This window comes from Lontra canadensis, unplaced genomic scaffold, assembly GCF_010015895.1.
Source record: "Lontra canadensis isolate GAN:19392208 unplaced genomic scaffold, GSC_riverotter_1.0 scaffold38, whole genome shotgun sequence".
NCBI classification, from domain to species: domain Eukaryota; kingdom Metazoa; phylum Chordata; class Mammalia; order Carnivora; family Mustelidae; genus Lontra; species Lontra canadensis.
The window spans coordinates 9,772,670-9,794,485 of record NW_022631032.1 but is presented as its reverse complement, the minus strand read 5'-3'; the positions used below and the strand labels follow the sequence as shown (position 1 = coordinate 9,794,485).

At 36.7% G+C, this 21,816-nt stretch overlaps 1 protein-coding gene across 1 annotated transcript in view; it reads right to left on the bottom strand.

Moving 5' to 3' along the window:
* PIK3CB (phosphatidylinositol-4,5-bisphosphate 3-kinase catalytic subunit beta) overlaps positions 1-21,816 on the bottom strand; it is a 198,878-nt gene that overhangs the window by 84,203 nt on the left and 92,859 nt on the right. Inside the window, exons 4-7 of the mRNA XM_032869583.1 lie at positions 20,596-20,819; positions 10,241-10,420; positions 6,937-7,107; positions 5,981-6,058 (exon numbers count right to left, since the gene is read on the bottom strand). Of these exons, the coding sequence (XP_032725474.1) occupies positions 5,981-6,058; positions 6,937-7,107; positions 10,241-10,420; positions 20,596-20,819 (653 nt within the window). The remainder of the gene's footprint in view (positions 1-5,980; positions 6,059-6,936; positions 7,108-10,240; positions 10,421-20,595; positions 20,820-21,816) is intronic.

Sequence of the window (21,816 nt, the reverse complement as noted above, 5' to 3'; positions counted from 1 at the left end):
GCACCATTTGTATGATAGGATAGAATGAATTTCAGGATAAAAATGCTATTCAGTTTTTACTCTTGGTAACCCTGAACACTTACAAGACGTGAATGTACCACCCTTTGCATTCGGAATAGTTTATTCCGAAAAATTACAAGTTTAAAGAAATGAATACTTTTCAATGTTTTTGTAACAAAAACAAGCTACTTATAATAAAATGCTAAACTCGAAAATGTACAATTTTTGAGAATAAGAACATATAGAGTCTATTCCAGAAGTACTCAAAAAATACTAGCATTTAAAGAACCAAATCAAAAAATGCTAACTGTAATTCCATCAACCAACTTCTGTAAGAATTCAGATATAAGGAATGAAGTAAAAGTATGGATCAGGTGGCTACAAAGTTCAAAAAAACTTAAGTATAATGAACTCCAAAAGTTCTATACTAGCTATAAACAGCAACAGCAAAGGATGTGATCTACAAAAGAATAAAAATAAAGAAAGACTCTAACCAAGGCATGGGTGGTAACAATTAAAAAAAAAAAAAAAAAACCCTAAAATAATTCAAGTTGATACATGGTTTTAAAAAGAGCATTAAAAGTGATCTACATTTAAAATAATGTGGGGGAAAAACTGTTTTCTGAACTTAGAATTTCCCATGGTAGCAGAATTAAAGAGAAGTTGCTGTTTTCAGAAAAATCAGTAAGAAAAACTATACTCTGAACTTGAATCACATGGAATTTTGTCAAAATTGTCCCATTTCCTGATGCTTGGTCTGAATCATCTTCAGACTCTGAAAAGTAAAAAATTTTAAAGCACCATCATGCTTCACACAGTTGTGTTTTATTGTCCAACTTTAGTAAACTTCCAAAGAGATCTTTTTTCACAAGGCCCACAACATTTGAAGAACAAGGGAAAGCAGGCTTTATCATGCAAAGAAACTTTCACTGTGCTACAGCAAGAATATGCCAAAGGTACACACAGAATTCCTGAATTCAACAATTAAAAATGTTTCTGTGTTACAATACATGAAACTTTTCCCCAACATTATACCTAATTTCCTTCTTATTCAGAAATAATGGCCAAAATCCACTACTTTCTACATTTAGATATTAGACACAGAAAAAGGTCAGTGGGATGAATAGGTTGAAATTTCCATGGTTTCATGAAGGGTATCACTTTATAAAGAGACAGATTTGTTCTGGCTTTTGGGAGGAGTGTTATGCTACCTTTAACTAAGAATATAAAGATGTTAGAGATAGTTACATTAAGATGTATTAATTCATAACACAAATACTTATTTAGTGTGTCAGGCACTAATAACAGAAAAAGATTGAGAGTTTCCTTCTTTCCTCAGGTTATTTTTATTTTTTAACAGTTTAGGTGTGCTGAGACCCACATAAGTAGGCTATGAGGTGTTACGATTTTTGACTACTAAGTGTGCTATCAGATGTACGTGAGCTTGAAATTCTCTGGGTTTATCCTATTTTTGGTTCACTGAGCTTCTTTCATCTGCTATACTTATGTCTTTTGCCCACTTTGGAAAGCTCCCAATAATAATTTGTTTAAATAGTTTTTCTGAACTGTACTCTTTTTCTTTCTAGAACTCAGATTACACAAATGTTCAACCTTCTGATATTGTTACACAGGTATCTGAAGCTATAAGGAGTTTTTTCTCCCTCAATCATTTTTCTCCATTTTGTTCAAATTGGAAATTATTTTTATTAATCTTAAAATTCACGGACTCTTTCCTTTCTCATTACCATTTCACTACTGAATCCATTCCATGAGTTTTTTTTTTTTTTTTTAAGATTTTATTTATTTATTTGACAGAGACACACAGCAAGAGAGGGAACACAAGCAGGGGGAGTGGGAGAAGAGAGGCTTCCACTAAGCAGGGAGCCCAATGCGGGGCTCAATCCCAGGACCTGAGCAGAAGGCAGACACTTAACAACTGAGCCACCTAGGCACCTCATTCAATGAGTTTTTAAATGGTAAGTTATTGTATTTTTCAGTTCTAAATTTTCCATATGGCTCCTATTACATCTTCTGTTTCTTGGCTGAAACTTTATTTTTCCATCCCTTTCAAGTGTGTTTGCCCTTACTTGGAGCATTATTCTAACTAACAACATATGTCATCTGAGCACTGATACCTGTTGATTATCATTATCCATACAACTTGATATTTTCCTGGTTCTTTATGATGCCAATTAATTTTAAATTGCATAGACCATTATGACCACTATGTTTTAAGACTCTGGGTTTTGTTTATATCCTACAGAGAACACTGATGTTTTAGGAAACAGTGATTAAGTTCAGACTATAAGGTGAAACAAGCTCCGTGAAGCTATGGTTCTAATATCAGTTCAGTTTTCAAAATCCTTTGCATAGTGCTTGGATCTGTCCTTTGCGTGCAGCATACAGTAACCAGAGTGAGACCTGGTGGGAACATATGCTACAGTTCAGTCTTCGAATTATGTAGGCAGTTAAGATTCAGATCCGCATAAGTACAGCTCAGGAATAAACTTATAAGCATAAACAACTTTAAAGAGTTGCATTCCCAAGCTCTTCCCACTCTTCAATAATCCAATTATTTTTTGGTTGCCTAGGGCTCCCCTTTTTTATCACCCAGCCAGAAAGCTAAAGCTTTATTCACCCACACTTCCTGCAACTATGCCAAACAGAAGAAAAAGAAAAAAAAAAAAAAAGCCTGTGAGGATTTGCCCCATTCTCTATACAACTCCTCTAATCAGAGAAGGTTCAACTTTGCACTTTAGGCCTGTCCCCATTGTTGTTGCTGCTGCCACTGCCACCACTGCTACTGCTGCCACAGGACTTCTTAGAAACTGGAACAAATGAGAACAAAGAACAGGAAACAAATAACAGAGGGAAAAAGCAGAGAAATTCTTGCTCTCTCTGAGGGTTAGAAGCCCTCCTACCCACTAGAGCTATAACTAGAGGGCTTCTTGAGTTCTGTGTGCACTAATGTCATCTTCTAGATTTGGGACAGCACTGAGTTCAGGCTTCTCCTAAATATTAAGATGCATACCTGAGGGGGCACCTAGGTGGCTCAGTGGGTTAAAGCCTCTGTCTTCAGCTCAGGTCATGATCCCAGGGTCCTAGGATTGAAACCCGCATCGGGCTCTCTGTTCAGCGGGAGCCTGCTTCCCCCATCCCCCTCTCTCTGCCTGCCTCTCTGTCTACTTGTGATCTCTATCTGTCAAATAAATAAATAAAATCTTAAAAAAAAAAAAAAAAAAAGATGCATACCTGAAAAGTGAAACACTACAAGGCTAAGAAAGGACCAATTAGGAAGGAATATGCTCCAGAATTCTAAGCACATTCACAGGGTCAAGACATTCACGTGCTCTTTAAGATCTCAGGGACTCTAAATATAATGGATTTCACTCCTGTGATTAGGTTATACTACTTAACACAGATGACTTCAAGGAAGGGAGACTATCTTTCATGGGCCTGATCCATTGGTGAGTCTCTAAAAAGGGACGAGGTTCTTCCTGGCAAGAAATTCAAAGAGTGAGAAGGATCTGATGCTTGAGAAATTCTCCATTTCTATAGAGTTAGAAATAGAGAGAGCCACAAAACCAGCCTTGAAAGACGTCTCTAGTAACTGAGAGTAATCCCCAGTCAATCCCCTACCAAGACCCAGCAAAAAAATGAGAACCTTAGTTCTACAACTTCAAGGAACTGAATATGGCCAATAACTTGAATCCCCTTGGTAGCAACTTCTTCCCTAGAGCCTTTAGGAACAAAAACAACCCAACTAACACTGGATTTCAACCTTGCAAAAACATAAGCAGAAAATCCAGCCACACCATGCCCAGACTTCTGACCAACAGAAATGCAAGCTAACAAATAGGCGTTCAAGCTGCTATGTTTGTGGTAATTTGTCAAACAGTAATGGAAAAACTAACGTAAGAGGCTATAAACTTAATGCCAAAAATGTAACAACTTAAATTCTTCAAAGGACAAAAATTATCAAAACTGACATAAAGAAATAGAAAACCTGACTATCCATATATCCATTAAAGAAATTAAATTCCTAGGGGTGCCTGGGTGGCTCAGTCTGTTAAGCCTGACTGTTCCTTTCAGCTCAGGTCATGATCTCAAAGTTGTGCTGCATCAGGCTCTGCGCTCAATGGGGGGTCTGTCTGAAATTCTCTCTCTCCCTCCCCTCTGCCCCTTCCCCCCACACTAGCTCACTCTGCCTCTCTCTCAAATAAATAAATGAATCTTTAAGAAAAAAAAAAAAAAGAAATTAAATTTCTTAATAAAAACCTTCCCACACAGGGCACCTGGTGGCTCCATCAGTTAAGCATCTGCCTTGGGCTCAGGTCATGATACCACGGTCCTGGGATCCAGACCCACAAATAGGCTTCCTGCTCAGTGGAGTCAGCTTCTCCCTCTCCTTCTACCCCTCTCCCCTTCTCATGCTCATGCATTCTCTCTCTCAAATAAATAATATCTTTAGGGAAAAAAAACTTCCCCACAAAGAAAACACCAGGGTCAGATGACTTGGGAGTAAATCGTACCAAACATTTAAGGAAGAAATAATACCAATCCTATATAAGCTTATTCAGAAAATTGATAAGAGGAAAGCTTCTCAAGCCAATTTAAAATGGAAAAAAGATCAGTAACTTTTTTCTTTAATGGTGTTTGGACTATTTTACTTGTCCCAACAAACATGTTGTACTTTTGCAAGTAGACAAAAATTAGTAAGGAAAGTTTAAGTTAAATAAAAAATAGAATTGGCCATTAGCATACTCATTAAAAATTAAATCCTAGCTGAGGAAATAAGAGCAAAAAAAAAAAAAATCCCTACTTTAATGACAGCTAACCAAAGAATCTTTAAAGTCCACTTATAAAAGCAAGCCATTGACAATCTTTGGCAAGGTGCTCCTGAATATATCCTCAAGCCAGCAAATATCTCAAACTAAGTGAATCTCTTTCTTGGGTCACAAAACTATTCACTTAATTTCCTGCCAAGCACAACTGGGGAAAACTGTTTTACACTTTGAGACAAAATGCCTTGTTAAATCTTTACTTAATTGTATGGGGTTATGTAATAAATTTTCAAGAGTTAACAACTTGTGGTCCATAATGTAGTCATCTATTTCCTTCCAAGAAATGATACTGCATTTTCTCTGTGTTCAGCAAGTTTAAAAGAAAAGGAAAGGTCTGAGAAAGGAGGCCAAGTGTAGCTCTAAACAAGGCTGACAAAGGAGGCTGAGCTTGCATAGGAACCTATGACCTATAGTTTTGGCTTATATTGTATTGGCTGAATTCCTGATCTAAAGCAAGTTCTTTTACACAATACATACAGAAAAATGTTACTATATCCAGTACATCTCCAACTATTCAAAGAATCCTTTAAAAACAAAAATTCTTGGGGCGCCTGGGTGGCTTAGTCAGTTGAGCCTCTTCCTTCGGCTCGGGTCATGATCTCAGGGTCCTGGGATTGAGCCCCGCGTCGGGCTCTCTGCTCAGCAGGGAGCCTGCTTCCCCCTCTGTCTCTGCCTGCCTCTCTGCCTACTTGTGATCTCTCTCTGTCAAATAAATAAATAAAATCTTTAAAAAAAAAAAAAGATTTAAAAAAAAAATTCTTGTCTAACTTTAAGTCACCATATTCTGTCTTGGGTAACTGACCAATATAGGGAAAATTTAATCTCCAGTGTGACATTCATTAAGCGTATCAGTGAGTTATTCAAATAATGGAGTAGATAGGGGCACGTGGGTGACTCAGTTGGTTGAGTGGCCACCTCTTGGTTTCCACTCAGATTATGGTCTTGAGTCCTGGGATCAGGCCACATTTGGCTCCAGGTTCAGCATGGGGTCAGCTTCTCTCCCTCTCCCAATGCCCCTCCCCCTGCTCTAGTGCACCAGGGCTCTTTCTCGCTCTAAAGCAAATAAGTAAATCTTTTAAAAATAATAGTAACAATGGAACAGATTTTAAAAAACTTGAATCTTAACAAGTACTCACTTTTACACTTTCTTCTGTGTTAAGTTTATTTCCCTTAACCAAGACAATCTGGAAAGGGTTGTTATTTTCCCAAACATGCTGCAAAAGAATGAAATAAAGTATTTTAATTAAAGACATAAATATTCTATGCTAGCAATGAAATCATCTTATCTGTTCTCATGTCCACTGGCAATATAATGAAAATAGACCTCTGAACTAACAGCTGAAAATCCCATATACTAAATGAAGCATAACAACCACTACCACTTAGTTCTTCCAGCAAAATACAGGCAGCATTCCAATACTGCCAAGAGGTTCACTAAACTAAACACCATAAACAAATAGTATTAAAGCTTTGGATGAATTAAGAATTGACCACTTAAATTAATACAGAGCTAATATCTTAATCATCAAGGAGAGATTAAACAGACAACTTGTTAAAAATGAGTAACTATTAAAAAATGTTAACTATTCCAATCAATAAACAGAAACATAGGAATTGCTTTATATAAATATATTACATTCTGGGGAAAAAATGGTATCTTTGATATATTTAAATTCTAAAAGTATTCAATAAGAAGGCAAGTTATACCAAAAGCGCTAGCATAAACTAAACGGACATAAATTAAATACACAAGAACATCAACTATTTCTGAACATCTTTTTTACTAGAACGTCTCAAATTGCTCATTGAAGTTTATGTTCACCTGAACTCTCAAGAAATTTCTAATTTGGTGTCATTTTTCTGTGATACCAAAAGAATGCCAAAACCAGAAATCGCATATTTACATTTCCTTGAGCTGAGGAAAAAGAATAGTAATAGATAATTACCAATAAATGGTAACGGATCTTCGGCTAATGTGCACTGGTTTTCACAGAATGAGAAGTGAGCAGAGAAAATATGTGAGGCTTAAGCACACAACCTAACAAAATTATATGCTTTTTGGGGTTACCAAAGGTTCACACGTGAAACTTACAGAAATAATTCGCATTTTCTTTGGTGGTAAAGGAAGAGGAAGGTTTGATGAATTTCGATTTATGGCAGCCTCTATGGCAATCATTTCCTGCTCATACATCTTCTTGATCTTGCAACATTCCACAAGCATAAAATGGGGCAAGGTCCTGTTCATTACACAGTTCCGAATATACTACAGTGGCAACAAAGAGTAAGGTAAAGATTTTCAAGCAAATACTTAAATTGACAGAAGAATAATATTAAATGAACATCACTATACCAATGTACTATGAAAATATATCTTAACAACTAATGTTAAGAATATGAGAAATTAAAATCACAACATAAAATAGCTACCATTAATTGAACACCTAAGTACCTAATAACTAGCTACTTTTTTTTTTCTTTTTTTAAAGATTTTATTTATTTGAGAGAGACAGAGAGAGCACAAGCAGGGGGAGTGGCAGAGGCAGAGGGATAAGAAAGCTCCCTGCTAAGCAGGGAGGCCAACATGTGGCTTGATCCCAGGACCCCGGGATCATGACCTGAGCTGAAGGCAGACACTTAACCGACTGAGCCACCCGGGCACCCGAAGAACTAACTAATTTTCCTAACAACTCTGGTAAGAGAGATTTTCTTCCCTTTAACAGATGAAAGAACTAAAAGAAGAGCTAAGTTACATACCTGGCATCTTAAATCTACCTGTTTCTCTCTCTCTCCCTCTTTTTTTTTTTTGCTAAACCTTTAAGAAATATGTACCTCAGGCTCGATGTTTTGTCTTCTCTTTGCACTTAATACCTGACATTTTGACCAAGTGGCTCACCATCCCAAGGGTGGGACTTGACACACGTACTGGTAAAGACTGTGATATCACAGTATAAGCTCTGATCAGTCAGGAAAAGTAGACATGTAGTACACATGTAGCCATTTCTTCACATCCTGAGGTGGTCATCTTAGACCTTCCCATGGATCCCTGAGGTCGACCTAGTACCTTTACAGAACAGGGCTCCAGAAGACAACCATTACTATCTCCCTTACAAAAACATTTGACCATCTCAGCTTGAAACTCTCTTCTATTTCCATGAGACCAGGACAACTCTCCAAAGGCATATAAGGAAAGGGATGGTTATTCACATTACCAGGGATGCCTAACAAACTGAATAGAAAGAAACTTAATATATTCCTCAGAAGAATAAATTTCCTATATAGATTCAGCATATTACATTAAATTCAGAACCACAAAATACTTTTTGAAATTAAAAAAAATCCAGAATGGTCTGTAAGTAGAAATCACATATTATGATAAATATATTCAATCAAACACATGAAATATGTATCATTCTACTTCCTTCACATTCCTTTACCTACATGGTATACTTTCTCTCTCACAAGACCTTGTACAAAAATGTATACAACTCTTTATTTTTCTTTATAATAACAAATCCTAAAACACAATCTCAAAAAAACCCCATAAATCCTAGTTTTGGCAAAACAATACGCCCTCCACTAATTAAGTTAAAAAAAAAAAATCAAAGCTCCTGGTTGGTTTTTGGGCGGGGGGCATTTTATTTATTTATTTGACACAGAGGGAGAGAGACAGCAAGAGAGAGAATACAAGCAGTGGGAGTGGAAGAGGGAGCAGCAGGCTTCCCACTGAGCAGGGAGCCCAATGTGGGGCTTGACCCCAGGACACTGGGATCATGACCTGAGCCAGAGGTGCTTAATGGCTGAGCCACTGAGGCACCCCAAAATCACAGCTTTTCTCAGCCATCACTTAATATCTGGCATGCCTCTATCCCTCTTTAAAACAAAAAAATAAAAATCACAAGAGTAATCAGATCCTATTGTATAAGGATGTGAAAATGTATTAAGACCTTGTTAACTGATAATCACATCCAAGATCCTATTTGACCAGATCATGGTGGGAGAGAGGTGTTGCACTGCAGATTTATTTATTTATTTATTTATTTATTTAAGATTTTATTTATTTGACAGAGACAGACAGAGCACACAAGCAGGGGAGGAGAAGCAGACTCCCAGCCGAGGAGGTAGCCTAACACAGGGCTGGATCCCACGAGCCAAGGACCATGACAGGCAGCCATTTAACTGACTGAGCCACCCAGGTGCCCCTCATTTACCTTATTTAAACCCTACTTAACTCCAAAAACAATCTGGGGCAATATCCTCAAGGAACTTGTGATTGCATGGAAATAGGTATGTCAAAGATGGAGGAAAGCTTTTGAGGATGAACAGACCTAATGCTTTAAAAATTCCTACCATATATGGAAATAACAAAAAACAGAGGGAAAGGCAATTACACATATAAATGTTAGACTGAACTGAAAAGTTTTCTAATTCAAAATGAAAATGTACAAGACCCTGTTAACTGATAATCACAAATAAGTTTATTTACCATTTAATTAGTGACCATTTAATCAAAAAATCTTTTTTTTTTTTGAAGATTTTATTTGACAGAAAGAGAGAGAGAGAGAGAACACAAGCACAGGGAATGGGAGAGGGAGAAACAGGCTTCCTGCAAAGCAAGGAGCCTAATGTGGCGGGCAGAGGAAGATGGAAAGGCAGACTCCCTGCTGAGCAGGAAGCCTGACATGGGGCTCATCCCAGAACCCTGGGATCATGACTTGAACCAAAGGCAGACACTCAACCACTGAGCCACCCAGGCACACCTAGTCAAAAAATCTTGTATTTTATTTCCTCCAGAATATTTCCTACCTAATTATTATGTTTACGTGATAAAACAGTAGGCAGCTTTAGCAAGTTTTATTAATAATTCATTATGCTGGAATGCCTGGGTAGCTCAGTTGGTTAAGCATCTGCCTTCAGCTCAGGTCATGATCCCAGGGTCCTGGGATGAGCCCCATGTCAGGCTTCCTGCTCAGCAGGGAGTCTGCCTTTCCATCTTCCTCTGCCCGCCCCCACTGCTAATGCTCTCTCCCTCTCTTGCAAATAAATAAATAAAATCTTAAAAAAAAAAAAAAAGTTCATTATGTCACAGGAAATGGTAACACTGAAACAACCAAAAAAATAGAAAGGAAACATTTAGATACACACATTAATATAATCATTATACCAAAAATATATAACTGCAAGTAAACAACAAAAACATGCCAAAATTTTAACAATGGTAATCTCAGAGGTGGGTAGGATTGCTATTACTTAATTTTGTATAATTTTCTGTAGGTTCTAAATGCTTAACTATAATAATTTATTTTTATCAGAAGTTTAAATTATTAAAACACACGTACATACACACACGCACACACACTCACATATATCTTTGGAAAAGTGATAGTTAATACACATACCTGGAACTGAATGAGTGGCTGATCACCAAACACATATTCTACTCTCCCACTTACTTGCAACACATAGTCATAGGGACTAACTTCATCTTCTTTCCCATGAATAGTCAAACGTTTTTGGATTGCCAGTTCATTTATTTTGATAGGATTCATATTAGGAGATATTTGAAAGCTAAACACATCCTAAAAAGGGGGGTAGAAAAAAGGAGCAATTTTATATTTGTACTGAAAAAACTCTCTTTACATTTATACTTATTACTACATTGTATACAGCCATACATAGTATGTCCATATATATATGTTACATATGTATATCCTTTACATTTAACATTCCAGTACATTTTCTTATTTTCTAAATATAGTATGTCCACAACAAACTTAAGATTTCTATAATTTGCAAGTCATCTCACACTATACAAAGTGCTACAGATCCCACAGATAAGATTCATATTTAACTAAAGTGTATATTTAACTAACGTTTACCACCAGAGAGTTTATCAAATACATTTCTCAGTAAATATCTTTTATATTTTTTAATATCTTTGTTTTAAAAAGGTCCAAAAATCCTGTAGTTGTTCAAACGTAGTCTGTACTAAGAATTTTATGTTATATACCAATTAAATTATAAATGAATATACCAATTAAATTATAAATTAACAATTCAGTCCAATTTTATAAACATGTAAAAAAGAAACAAAGAAGGTTTCATTAATGAGAAATAAAGATATAGTCAGAACTGAATATCAAATCTTCTCATCACAAATCCCAAATGTATAGATATTAAAGATCACTTAATAACATCTGAAACTTCTCATAATCTAGCAAAGTTAATTTCCCACCATATGATCACATACCAAGGATTTAAGAAAATTCACTATCTCCTAAAGCAGCCAACTGCTACTCTGCACAACTGTGGCTGTTAGAAAATTCTCTACTGACCAGAGGTTGCTTCTGCAGTATTTCCACCAAGTTAAGTCACCTCCCTTTTCCACAAGGTACTTCAAATTTCAACTTTTTAAACCTAAACTTACTGGGTGTTCCTTTTCTCTAGTATTTTTACCTTTTTTTCCTAATGGTCTACATGAGTTGGTGCTATATGCATTAAAGCATATGAGCCAGGATCCACAGAGTTATTTGAAAAGTCACTTGACTCCACTTTCCTCCCCTAACTCACTTCCCAAAAAGATACCAAGGACCTCATATCCTTCGGCTGCCAACTGTCACCTCCTCTCTATCCCACTCACACTATTCTACTTTGGCAATTCTTCATCTTTCTCCTAAAGAGCAATATAGCTTCTTATTTAATTTCCTGGCACTATCCACCTCAAAACCTTCAGCTACCTTAGAAAGTAACCTACTTTAAAAAATAGATTCACAAAGAGATATGATACTTTTTTAACATAATACAAATGGTTGTAACTGTCTAAAGCAGCGCTACCCAATAAAACTCTTTAAAAATGGAAATAGTCTATTCTATGCTATCCAGTACAACTGCCTCTTAGCCACAAGTGGTTTTTTTTTTTTTAAGATTTTATTTATTTATTTGACAGAGAGAGAGAGAAATCACAAGTAGGCAGAGAGGCAGTCAGAGAGAGAGGAGGAAGCTGGCTCCCTGCCGAGCAGAGAGCCCAATGCAGGGCTTGACCTCAGGACCCTGAGATCATGACCTGAGCCGAAGGCAGAGGCTCAATTCACTGAACCACCCAGGTGCCCCTCCACAAGTGGTTCTCAAGAAACTTGGTATGTGGCTAGTGCAAAGAACTGAATTTTAATTTTACTTAATTAACTTAAATTCATATTTAATGTACAAATGTGGCTACTGGCTACTGTATTTAAACAATACAGGTTTGAATAATAAGGCCTTAAGCGCCTTAATATACCATAAAATTATTCTATGACTCCCATTTACTCACTATTTCATAAACAGACTTTTTAGAAATAAAAAACTAGAGGACACACTCATTATCAGATAGCAAGAACCTACAGAAAAGACCAGAAATCAGAACTAGGCTTGAAAAACTGCAGATATTACAAGTAATACTCAGAAAATAAAACAAGTTTAGTTAATGTGCGTTAAGAATTAAAGGTTTTTTGAAAATGAGTAAAGAGCAAAAAATCTGAAGAAGAATCAGAGAGAACTCTAAGAAACAAAACATATTAAGTGAAATTAAAAACTCAATGAAAAGGAACATGGCAAATTTTAAAACATTTTTCAAATTTGACAATATCAAGTGTTAGCAAAGATGTGAAGAAACTAAACTCCCAAAATATTTCTGGTAGGAATGTAAATTGGAAAAACTGCTTGGGGGGCGCCTCGGGGGATATAGTTGGTTTAGCAACCAACTCTTGGTTTCAGTTCAGGTTGGGATTTCAAGGTCCAGAGACTGAGATCCACATCGTGTCCCTGCACTCAGCCAGAGTCTGCTTGGGATTCTCTCGCCCTCTCCTCATGCCCCTCCTACTTGCATAAGCGTGCTCACTTGCTCTTTATCTCTCTCAAAATAAACAAATCTTAAAAATAAAAAAAAAACAAAGAAAGAAAGAAAAACTTTTTGGCAATATATATTAAAAACCAATTACACCCATATACCCACACTCACCAATTCCATTTCTAATTGTATATTCTAATACAAATACATAAACTGATGGTATTTCATACAAAACAATGTTGAATTTGAAATGCTCTGTGTGTATGCATGTATATAACACAAGAATTGAGAAAAATCTGAAAACTGACTAGAATTTGAGGATAAAAGCAAGTAAAATAAACTAGCTAAACAAAGAATAAAAAAGACAAGACACATATAGGGAGAACACATTCCCAACATACGTGAATGACAAAGATTCACTACTCCCAAAAACCAAGAACGTATACAAATCAGTAAGACACACATGACACAGTTTTAAAATAGACAAGAAACAAACACAACAGAAATATGAATGTTTCATAAATATGTGAAAAGACATACCTTATCTCTCAGTTCTGAGAGAGATGCACCTGAGACCATGGAGATACAGCTGACACTTGAGCAACATGGGTTTGAACTGTGTGGGTCCACTTAATTATGTGGATTTTTTTAATAAATACTGTAAATGTATTTTCTCTTCCTTATGACTTTAATAACATTTTCTTCCCCCTACCTTACTTTACTTAAAAATACAGTATACGGCACGTATAACAAATATGTGTTAATCAACTATTTATGTTATCAGTAAGAGAGTCAACAGGAAGCTATTAGTAGTAAGTTTTGTGGGGGTCAAAAGTTATCTGTGATTTTTGAATGTGGAGGGGTTGGCACTCGACCCTTCCATGTTCAAGGGTCAACTGTACATTTGTATAATGGATCTGTATATAGTACCAAGGGCTTGAAACCTTCCTTTAAAGACCAATCGTAATCTCATGATGATTACATTCAAGTCTTCTGAAGTACTGGTGTGTCTCATCACCCTTATTAATTTTCTTCACATAAACTATTAGACTAACTTGGTCAGAACTCAACTGGTTTTTCCTGTATCAAGCAATTTTCCAACATTTCTTTTAAATACTTCACAAAATATTGCACCTTTAAAAGGCTTGTGATTTTCCTCAGGAGTCAACTTGCATTGCTTAATGCTTACAGTCAGCTACATGAGAGACTACCCAACGAAGATACTGGGCATAAGGATGGAACAGAAACTCCTGTTTAGGAGGAAGGGATACAGTTCATTTGTGACTACGTCTGTATCATGACATCTGTGCTTATTTAGATAATGTCTACACAGGTGAAGAAATTACTCTTTACAGTTTTACTCTATGTGCTTCATTGTTTCTCTTATTTCTGCCCATGCTTCTGATACATTCTCTGAAATTCCCCCCATATAGTCTCTACCTCCTTCTACCTTCTCCACAACCCGCCCTGTTCCCTAACACACAGGAGACTATTTCAAATGCCATGTGCCCTTCTCCCTTAATTGATGCAATTATTTCATATAACTTATGCGTTTGAAAGTGATGCTCAGGTTTATCGGTATCCTTAACAAATTATGACTCTTGGAATTAAAAATAATACCATGGTCTGGCTGCTGGGACTAATGTTCTTTAAAACAGAAACATGACAGTTCCATGATTATATTTATCTTGCTTCTCAAGAGCCCTGCTCTATACTGGATGATACTGAAGATATGGTCATCAAAAATTGCATGTTTTTCACAGAAACTACTGTCTATATTGCTCCCTAACTATCCTGTAAAACCATTTTTAACCTATACGAGTACTTTGTTATACTTCATCTCATGTTTAGTGTTCCTACATACTGCTCCCTAATGTTGGTCATTAACAGTAATGACGAAATGGCAAAATGATTATTTTATATAGAAGTTGGAACGGCAAAAAAATGCATGTATGAGGGATCAGTAAGCTAATCATTCTTTATTCTGAAATCATCATTCTTATTTTTTGTTGGTGAAATATTTATCCACTTATGAAATAGTACTGATAATAAATTAGGAATTTGGGGTTTTATTTATTTGTTTTTAAAGATCACACTTACAAGTAATTTCTACACCCAGTGTGGAGCTCGAACTCACAACCCTGAGATCAAGAGTTGCATGCTCTACCAACTGAACCAGCCAGGCTCCAAATTTGTGTTTTTTAAAATGGACTTAGTTGCCTAAACAAAGAGGAATAAACTCTATGTGGCTTTTCAAGTTTCTTTAGTAACTTAATAATTTTAGTAGTCTATACAATACAAAATAGGAACTTTTTGTTTAATCCCCAGGGAACTGTTTGGCTAAAAGAAAAGTAAACTAAGAAGAGTTATGATAGCTCTATCTCAACTATCTGAATATTTGACACGTACAATGAAGGGTAGACTGAATGGGTACTTATTCAAAATGAGAATGGACAACCACATGGGCAGAAGTCATAAAAGGCTAGTTTGAATTTTTAAATACATTTTATATCAAAATTTAAATATGTGCTTGCCAAAAGTGAAAACATGCTACTTCTAAAGGTCGAGTACTTCCCCGAGTACTGAATGTATTTGGTCAGAGAAACTACACTATATAAGGGATGGTGAAAAGATTATATTATATAAAGAATCTGACTAGATGATCTTCAAACTACTTTCAGCATTAAAGTCTATGACTGTTGGAGGGGAAGATGACAGCAGAATAGGAAGAGAAGATCACCCAGTCCCACGAATACAACAGATAACTATCAAATTCTCCAAAATTAAATACTCCAGAAATGAATCTGAAGACTGGTAGAACAAACTCCAGAACTAAAGCTAGAAAAGCCACCACACTGGAGGGAATTGCAGAGATGAAGCTTAGGAGAGAAACAAATCATGGCCTTTGCAGTACAGAGGGAGCCGCTACAGCACAGAAGAATAAAATACAAACTTGTAACACAGAAGAGCACCAGGGGAAAAGGAGTCCACATAGTAACCAGCAAGAAAAGCAAGAGAGTCCCATTTCATAAGTTCCTGCAACCAGCCAGTGGGGCTTAAAGTCTGCAATTCTAAAGGCAGTGGGCTTGGCTCAGGGAAAGTCCAGAGGCATGGGGGCTACTCTTAGAAACAAGGTGGAACAAACAGCCCAAGGAAATACAGAATGAAAACAGAGATCTTTAGAGTGCCTACGCGCACAATGGGGAAGCTACTTGCTCAACTCGCAGCAGTGGCAAGAGTTCCAGAGAGGCAGCCCTCACAGAGAAACCTCATGGGGGAAAAAAAGGAACTGCAAGGCACCACTTCCCTTCCCTATCCTTCAGCATAAACCAGAGCCACCTGAGGGAATGAACACAGCATTAGCACTCACATGTAACTTGCTTATACCAAGCCCTGCCCCCCACACTCTTGTGGATCCATCCTTCCCAGTTGCACTTGCCTCAGTCCCACCACAGCAGGCCTCCTCACCCAGATGACCAGCCCAAACCCCTGACCAGCACCGTATCTCCTGACCCAGGAGTTCTGTGAGGCCTCGGTTCTGGTGACAACAGCAACAGATCTCATTTCGTAAGTAGACCAGAGCACATCTAGTTAAAACACACCATATTCAGGCCAGGGACCAAACACTGCCCACAACAGGCAAAGAGAGCCTCTGTGGGCTATATTGATCTGAAGGATAAAGTAGCCAGGGCACAACAGCAGAAAACACTCAGCACACAATAGAGATGCTACTGGAAGCACCAGGCTGTGAGGAACAGGAACACTACACTGCAGAGCACTACAGGACCTCTTCTGCATAAGGCCATTACTCAGAAGAACAGAAGATGTAGCTGACTTTCTTAACACATGGAGAAATAAGCACAGAGACAAAATGAGAAGACAGAGGAATTTGTCCCAAATGAAGGAACAGACCAAGACCAAGACCAGAGATATAAGCAAGACAAATATAAATAAAATGCCTAACGGAGAATTTAAAGCAATGATCATTAAGGATACTAACTGGGCTTTAGAAAAAAAAAGTAGAGGACATCAGTGAGACCATTAACACAGAGAATAAGAAAAACATGGCAGAGCTAAAAGGCTCAATAAATAAAATAAGAAACATGTTTGATGGTATGAACATCAGGCTGGAAGAAGCAGAGGAACGAATTAATAGCCTAGGAGACAGAGTAACAGAAGGTAATCAAGATGAACAAGAGAGAAAAAAGTACTTAGGGAACAAGTACAAAACAGTAACAGACTTAGGGAACACAATACTTCCACCAAAAGCAGTAACACTCACATTATAGGACTCCCAGAAAAAGACAGGGAAAAGGGGTAGAGAATTCATCTGAAGAAATAAGAGCTGAAAACTTCCCTACTTTGGGGAAGGGAAGATACCCAGATGAAGAATGCACAGAGAGCCCCCAACAAAATCAACAAAAGCAGCCCCACACAAAGACATGTTACAATTAAAATGGCAAAATATAGGAATAAATAAAAAATATTAAGAGCAGAAAGGGCGCCTGGGTTGCTCAGTTGTTAAGCGTCTGCCTTCAGCTCAGGTCATGATCCAGGGTCCTGGGATAAAGCCCTGCATCAGGCTCCCTGCTCAGTGGGAAACCCACTTCTCCCTCTACCACTCCCCCTGCTTGTGTTTCCTCTCTTGACCAAATAAATAAATCTTAAAAAAAAAAAAAAAAAAAAAAACAGAAAGACAAAAGAAGTAAGTTACATATGAAAGAAACCCCATAAGGCTATAAGCCCATTTTTTCAGCAGAAACTTTGCAAGCCAAAAGGAGTGGAATGATCTATTCAAAGTGCTGAATGGGAAAAAAAACTGCAGTAAAGAATACTCTATCTAGCAAGGCTATCACTGAGAATAAAAGGAGAGATAAAAGGGTGCCCAGGTGGGTCAGTGGGTTAAGCCTCTGCCTTTAGCTCAGGTCATGGTCTCAGGGTCCCAGGATCGAGCCCCGCATCAGGTTATTTGCTCAGCTGGGAGCCTGCTTCCCCCTCTCACTATTCCTACTTGTAAGCTCCCGCTCTCTCTCTCTCTCTCTCTCTCTGTCAAATAAATAAATAATCTTTAAAAGATCTTTAAAAAAAAAGGAGAGATAAAGAGTTTCTCATACAAAGAAAAACAAAGGAGTTAGTGACCATTAAACCAGCAATATTAAACATAGGACTCTTTCAGTCGAAAAGAAAGACCAAAAGTGAAAGTATGAAGGTAGGAAACACAAAAACAGTAATGAGTATTTTTGTAAAGTATCAGTCAAGGAACTCACAAAACCAAAGGATGTAATATGACAACACATACCTAAAACATGGGAAGGAGAGTAGTAAAAAATGGGTTAAAACCTAAATAACCATTAACTTAATATAGATGGCCATATGCAGAAGTGGTTATACACAAACCTAATGGCAACACAAATCAAAAGCCACTAATAAATATGCAAAGAATAAAAGAGAAAGAAATCCAACTGTATCACTAAAGAAAATAAGAAAACCATGAAAGATAGAAAGACAAGAAAGGGTCAGAAAAAATCTTCATTAACAACCACAAAGCAGGTAACAATAATATGGCAATATACATATATATACATATATGACTGCATTGAATATAAATGGACTAAACACTCTAATCGAAAGACACAGGATGACAGAGTGGATTAAAAAAACAGGACCCATCTATACGCTGCCTATAGGACACTTATTTTAGACTCAAAGAAACCCACAGAGAGAGACAAACCAAGAAAGAAAATCTTTACAGAAAACAAACTGATCGTTACCAGAGTGGAGATGGGTAGGTGGATGGGTGAAACAGGTGACAGGGATTAGGAGTGTACTTTTCTTGCTGACAACTAGGTGATTAAAATAACATTAAGATTTTATTTATTTATGACAGAAAAAGAGATCACAGTAGGCAGAGAGGCAGGCACAGAGCAGGGGAAGCAGGCTCCCTGCTGAGCAGAGAGCCCAATGCAGGGCTCAATCCCAGGACCCTGGAATCATGACCAGAGCCAAAGGCAGAGGCTTATCCTGCTGAGCCACCCAGGTGGCCCTAAAATAACTTTTTTAAAAAACTAGAAGTAAATAAAAGAATTTGGGAAAAAATTCTATGATTGCTTGGAATCCAGTAGATTTCACAATATCTCCATTTTTCTTCTCATTTCAAAACTTTTCACATATACTTTGTTACAATGATGATTACTGAAAAATATGTATATCCAGTAGAGAACTGACCCATATGCACTGAAATGCAGACCGACCTAGAAGGGCAAATCGCCCTGAGCCAGTGTTTTCAAGTTGAATTCTAGTCACCTTTTAGTGGTAAAATTCTTCATTCCATCTCTTCCAACACCACAGAATTCCCTAAATCATATTTCAAATTTGATCTTGATACATTGTAATATCCAAATCTTGATTTAAACTAACTTTAGTCTCAACATATCTCGGGAGAGAGCAACAAAAAAAACTTTTAAGCTAGATAAATCTCCTTCATAAAATGCCAGAAGGCCAGCCGGCTCTTTCCTTCTTTTGTATTTGTTCTTACAATTATTTAGAAACATATTGTTGGATAGGAGGCAAAACTGAATAAAACTGAAACACCTGGATAAAATCCTGTCTCTACCACAGACCAGCTATAAGATGTGAGACCTGGCACGAAAGAAAGAAACAAGAAACAAAGAAACAGAGAGAGAGAGAAAGAAAAGAAAGAAAAAGAAAGGAAAAAACCTTCTCTCCCTTTCATTTTCTTCATTGTAAAATGGGGATGATAACATTTTACAGGATTTTTAAAGGATTTTATTTATTTATTTATTTATTTGACAGAGAGAGAGAGAGAGAGAGAGCAATCACAAGTAGGTAGAAAGGCAGGCAGAGAGACGGGGGGTGGGGAGAACAAGCTCCCTGCTGAGCAGAGAGCCCGATGTAGGGCTTGATCCCAGGACCCTGAGATCATGACCTGAGCTGAAGGAGAGGCTTAACCCACTGAGCCATCCAGGCGCCCCTATAGTTGTTTTAAAAGTGGAGAATATACTTAAAAAATATATACCTTTCATAGTTCTTGGCATGGTAAAGTGCTCAATACAGAATGGCTACTGAAATGGTTTCTGTTGTTGTTACCACAGTAACTGAAGAACACCACAAAATATCCTTGAACGCCTACCCTAATTCTAAATCCAGATCCTAGATGATAAAATGACCAGACTAGATACAAAGGCAGTCTCATAATCTGGTTTGTAAAATAGCTGTGACCATTCAGGTATGGATTAGCTGTAAATATACTCTAATATAATGCCCATTTCCATATCACCATGAAATGCATATATAAGAATATGAGAAAAAAGAGATCATTTGATCAAACCTTTCATTTCAAGGGCAACAGAAAAATCAAATAAGAAAATAAAATATCTACACTAAAGAACATTATCTAGACTGGGATTGGCAATTTTTTTCTGTGAAGAACCAGGCTTTGCTGACAACCCATGAGTCTGTGTCCCATTCCTCTCTCCTTCCTTCCCTCCCTTCCTTCCTCTCTCTCTCTCTTCCTTTCTCCTTCGATCTTTTAAAAATTCCTTGAGTGTTTTAACATCCCTTTAAAATATAAAAACCAGAAACTAATAATACACTATATGGTTAATTGATTTTAAATAAAGTTTAGAAATAGTGAAATAAAAATGACTTCTAAAAAATAAATAAATACATACATACCATTCAAAAACTACAGTTTCCCAACCCCGATCTAGACTAATATATTACTGTATCACAAAATCATATGTGCAAAAGATGTGTCATTTGTTATACGTAATTCTAAATTTCCATCTTTAAATCTAAAAATGCTCTTTTTAATAAAATTTACCAGCTATCTCCTCTACGATTGGTGTTGCATTCAGGTAAAAATCACAGATTTATTACAATGTATTTCTTAAAATAACATAACACTACCTGACAATTTTCAAAATGAACAGCCACAATGAGCTTTCCTCCATAAAGTTTATCTTCTAAGTTTTCAAGGACCGATGGTTCATGTTCTGGTGGGTATGTCTGCTTTAGCCAATCCATCCAAGACAATCCCACAAGCGACTGAATCTTTTCCTCACTGAATTTGCGCATTTTTATTCGGAACTCATTCACTTCGGGATCCTTCAGTGCATCAAATTCATGTAGACCTAAACAAATTTTTTTAAAGTGTCATTCTGAGTAGCTAATAATAATACAAGAGAATACAAAATATATGCAACCAAATATATTGGATATTTGGTTTTTATCACGCAAATAAAACTGGGCAGGAAAATATGATGAAAGATCAAAAGAACATCCAGAAAAAGTAACAAATTTCATGTACAGAAGATGAACATAATTAGATTTCTAAAGAAGATAAACTTTAAACCTTTAAAGAAATGCAATTGGGTATGAGTTTTTTAAAGGTAATCACTGAAATAGTACACACTTTAAAACCACATACAAAATATCCAGTTTTTCTTTACAAACCAAGTAAGTCACATTTACTATATCTGAGAAAACCTAAGAATCTGAAAACTTTTAAGTTAATGAACTTAAAATATAAGCTATTACTTAAATTAAAACTTAGTAAATTTAAATTTTATAGATTAAACTTCCAATTCACTGTAATTTTAACAACAGTTACAGTGTATCAATTAATCAAAAATCTCATAAAATTATTCTTTGTTGTACTTAATTATGACCACTTCTACCATCAAAACAACTAAATATAGCAACTTTTTCATAAAATTATCATTATCTTAATAAATTAATTTTGGGGTGCCTGGGTGGCTCAGTGTGTTAAGCCTCTGCCTTCAGCTCAGGTCATGAACCTCAGGGTCCTGGGATCAAGCCCTGCATCAGGCTTTCTCTCTGCCTGCTGCTCTGCCTCTGCCTACTTGTGATCTCTCTGTGTCAAATTAAAAAAAATTGTTTTAATAAAATAAAAAATAATCCCTGAAATCTATAATAAATGAACATGCAGAAATTTTTATATGTACATTACATATAAAAATTAATGGTGAGATTGGCAAACATTTTAATTTAAAGATTATTCAGACTGGCCACACCTCATGATCCCAGCGCCCCTCTTTCTGCCCACAGGTCCTGTCCCCATGCTTTAATAAAACCACTTTTTGCACCGAAGATGTCTCAAGAATTCTT